Source organism: Chinchilla lanigera, unplaced genomic scaffold, assembly GCF_000276665.1.
Source record: "Chinchilla lanigera isolate Chin_1 unplaced genomic scaffold, ChiLan1.0 scaffold00012, whole genome shotgun sequence".
In the NCBI taxonomy this organism is placed as follows: domain Eukaryota; kingdom Metazoa; phylum Chordata; class Mammalia; order Rodentia; family Chinchillidae; genus Chinchilla; species Chinchilla lanigera.
Genome location: NW_004955413.1, coordinates 6,209,656 through 6,212,811, shown reverse-complemented (window position 1 = coordinate 6,212,811; position 3,156 = coordinate 6,209,656). Strand labels below are relative to the sequence as shown.

General features: G+C 48.2%; 1 protein-coding gene across 1 annotated transcript in view; it reads left to right on the top strand.

Annotated features, from left to right (window-relative positions):
- The window catches only part of LOC102017325, a 22,816-nt gene extending 20,743 nt beyond the window's left edge, over positions 1 to 2,073 (top strand). Inside the window, exon 4 of the mRNA XM_005379609.1 lies at positions 1,750 to 2,073. Coding sequence (XP_005379666.1) covers positions 1,750 to 1,883 — 134 coding nt within the window. The 3' untranslated portion in view covers positions 1,884 to 2,073. The remainder of the gene's footprint in view (positions 1 to 1,749) is intronic.
- Positions 2,074 to 3,156: the final 1,083 nt, after the last annotated feature.

Genomic DNA, 3,156 nt, shown 5'->3' with positions numbered 1-3,156 from the left:
AGAGAGAAAGAAAGGAAGAGAGAAGAGAGAAAGAAGAAAGAAAAAAGACAGTAATCGCAGTCTTGCACACAACTGTTTATGTTGCGCACAACTGTTTATGCTTCACTGAGCTGCATGTGAATGGAAAAGGGGTGGAGACAACACAGTATTTTACCCAGAGTTCTGTGTGCTCCCGGATTGTGTGTATGTGTTGTGTGTGCCCTAGAAGTTACGCTGGAGACATAGAGCGAGGTGAGGTCATGACTTCCTTTTCAGAATGATCAAATGTCTTGCCATGGTGTGTGTGGGAAAGCTGATGTCCTTAAAACCACTTGGGAAGCTGCTGCCATCACCAGGTAAATGCTAGTGAGTGGGCAGTATAGTGAAGGGGAGGAGCCACAACCCACAGCACTCAGCACAGCAGGAATAGTATGGTTTCAACTTGAGAAAGCTCACGTGGAAGATTGGCTCTACAGTACATCAGTGATCTTAATGCCTCAGCCTCCCAGAGTGCTTGTATTACAGATGTGCACCCCATGCCTGGCCTCAATACCCTGAACTTTCAATGAATAGCCAGGTAATAGGTAGACTCTTTGCAACTGACTTCTTTCACTTATCTCATTGTTTTCAAGATTCATCGAAGTTGTGGCATAAGTATTTCATTACTTTTTATTGTTAGACAATATTCAATCATCTGGATACACCTCATTTTGCTGAATATCCTCTTTCATGAAGTTCCTAAGGCTTTTGTCTGCTTTTCTACGGGGTTGTTTTTTGGTAGGAACGAGACTTTTACATGCTTAGACTGAATGGGTCTCATCCCTGATTCATTATTCAGCATTTGCCTAAGACTATCATCCAAATCATAACTTCTTGCTTGAAAACACTCTAGAATAATGCTCTGGCTTATTCAGGGGCTTCATTTCCTTCCTTATTGTCTCATTTTCATCCAGCCTGAGGTTATTTTCCCTTCTGTTAGTGAATGGGCTAATAGGAGAAGGACCTTTAATGGAAAGCTTTCTTTAGTGACGACTATCTGAACAGACACCCCACAATCAAAGACACCACCTCCAATTTCAGTGTGAAGAGGAGGAGCAGGGATAGGCCGGAGAGGGTAGCTTGGTGTCTCCTGGTCATCTATCATCTGTATCACAGTCACCATCAAGCTTGTGTGCTAAAGTGTCCTACCTAAGACACAGAGGCTCCTGACAGTTACCTTTTATATCTGACCTGATGTGGGGTACAGGTTTCATTACTCAGGTGTTCTTGAGCATACAGTGTGTGGAGAGACAATGGACAGAGTTTAAAAAGAACAAACCCCGCCTGCTTCCTGCCCTCAAAGGTAGGAAGCACTACTAATATGACATAGAAGAGACGTGCATGATACACAAGTCAGCAAAGGTGCCAGCAGAATCGAGACCTCTCAGGCGATGATACTTCCAGCGTGGAAGGACCAGGGCGATCTTGAGGAGGAGATGGCACCTGACATAGGTCTTGGGAAAAAGAAGGTGCGGGATGGAATTTGTAAATGGAGTAGAGGGCGCAAGCCCATCGTCTTTTGCCCCTGATCTTCTCCTTGTGTTTATTTAAACGTCATAAAACATCTGTTTCCAGTCTGACAGTGCAGTAAGTGCTGGGAATGAAGGGACAGCTTGGTCACAATGTTTCCTCAAAGTAGTTACAATCTAGATGCATCCTGGTTTTCTCTTGCTGCCTTAATAAGGGTTCTCAGAGTAACACAATACCCATCTGTTTTCTCGTCCTCCACAGGTCAGAGGTCTGGGCACCCTCAGCCAGTTCCGCTGTTCCAGGTCCCTCAAGGGCGGGGTGAAGGCGTGGGCAGCCTGGGCTTCTCTGGAGCTCTGGCAGTGTCTGCACCCAGACTGGCTCAGGAGCTGTCCTGAATTAAGCACTTCTCAGCTACAATTTGAACTTCCTGCTTGCCTGCTGCCTGCATCCCTCCAAGCCAGCAGCAGCCCGTGAAATCCTGCTCACAGTTTGAGTCTCTCAGGCTTCCTTCCTTCTGCTCCTGGCAGGGGAACATTGTCTGCTTTTAAGGGTTCACAAAGTCCAGCATGGTGGCACACACCTGTAATCAACCCCAGCACTCTAGGAGGCTGAGGCAGGGGGACTGCAAGTTCTAGCCCAGCCTGGACAATTTAACAACTTAGTGAGACCCTATCTCATTAAAAAAAAAAAAAAAAATGAAAAAACAAAAAGGACTAGGGATGTAGCCCAGCATGAAGACCCTGGGTTCAATCCTCAATCCTGAAGGGGGGTGTTATGGTTGAAACATTGTGTCAACTTGGGGAGTCTAGAGGTTTGGCTAAGTGACTCAGCAGGAAGCCAGGGTGCTTACTTTGTATACATCCTGATCCTGTGGAAGAGGAGGGCATGGAGATTATGTGACAGCTCCACGCCCCTTAGGTGGGGGTAGCCTGTTTACAATGTAAGGGAGGGAAAGAGGCTGCTTGTCACGATTCCTCCCTTTTTGCTCTGGCTGCATTGCTGTTCGGCTGCCATTCCCCCTTTGCTCTTGTTGCTTTGCTGCCTTCTGCCTCGGAGCCAGCCAAGTATGGACTGAAACCTCCACAAACTGCGAGCTGAATAAACCTTTCCTTCCTTCATTTTGGGCGTTGGATATTTTGTCTCAGCAACGAGAGAAAAGTAACCAAGACGGGGTGGGTAGGGAGAGAAAGGGAAGGCTCAGGTAGCTAGATTCCTCCCCCGTCCCCACATAATGCAGGATAGTCCCCCGATTTTGAGGCGTGTAGCCTTAGCAATACCCAGAAAGTTCCCTTTGCCATAGTCACAGGTCCTAGGATTAAGGCATGAGCGTTTTTTGGATGGGGCGACGCAGTCTGTCTTCCGCAAGGTGAGAAAAGGTAAGTGATAATCACGACAGAGCAAGGGCAGCATGGGACCCGCAGGATGCTCCTCATTTGAAAGGGGAGTGGGAGCCTCCTCCTCCTCCTGCTGCCTCAAAAACTGCCTCAGAGCGCAGCAGCTGCGCACGGTGCGCTGACCCCTGCGGGCAGGGCCTTTGGGAGCAGTCAGCTGGTGGCTCTAGGGGAAGTTTTCTCACGAGATCCTTATTGAGGTGGAATAGCCTCCCAAGCTTGCATGCAAGTGGTGGCGAGAGGTCTTGTTTTTCAGGCTGGGCCCCTACCCGAGGCT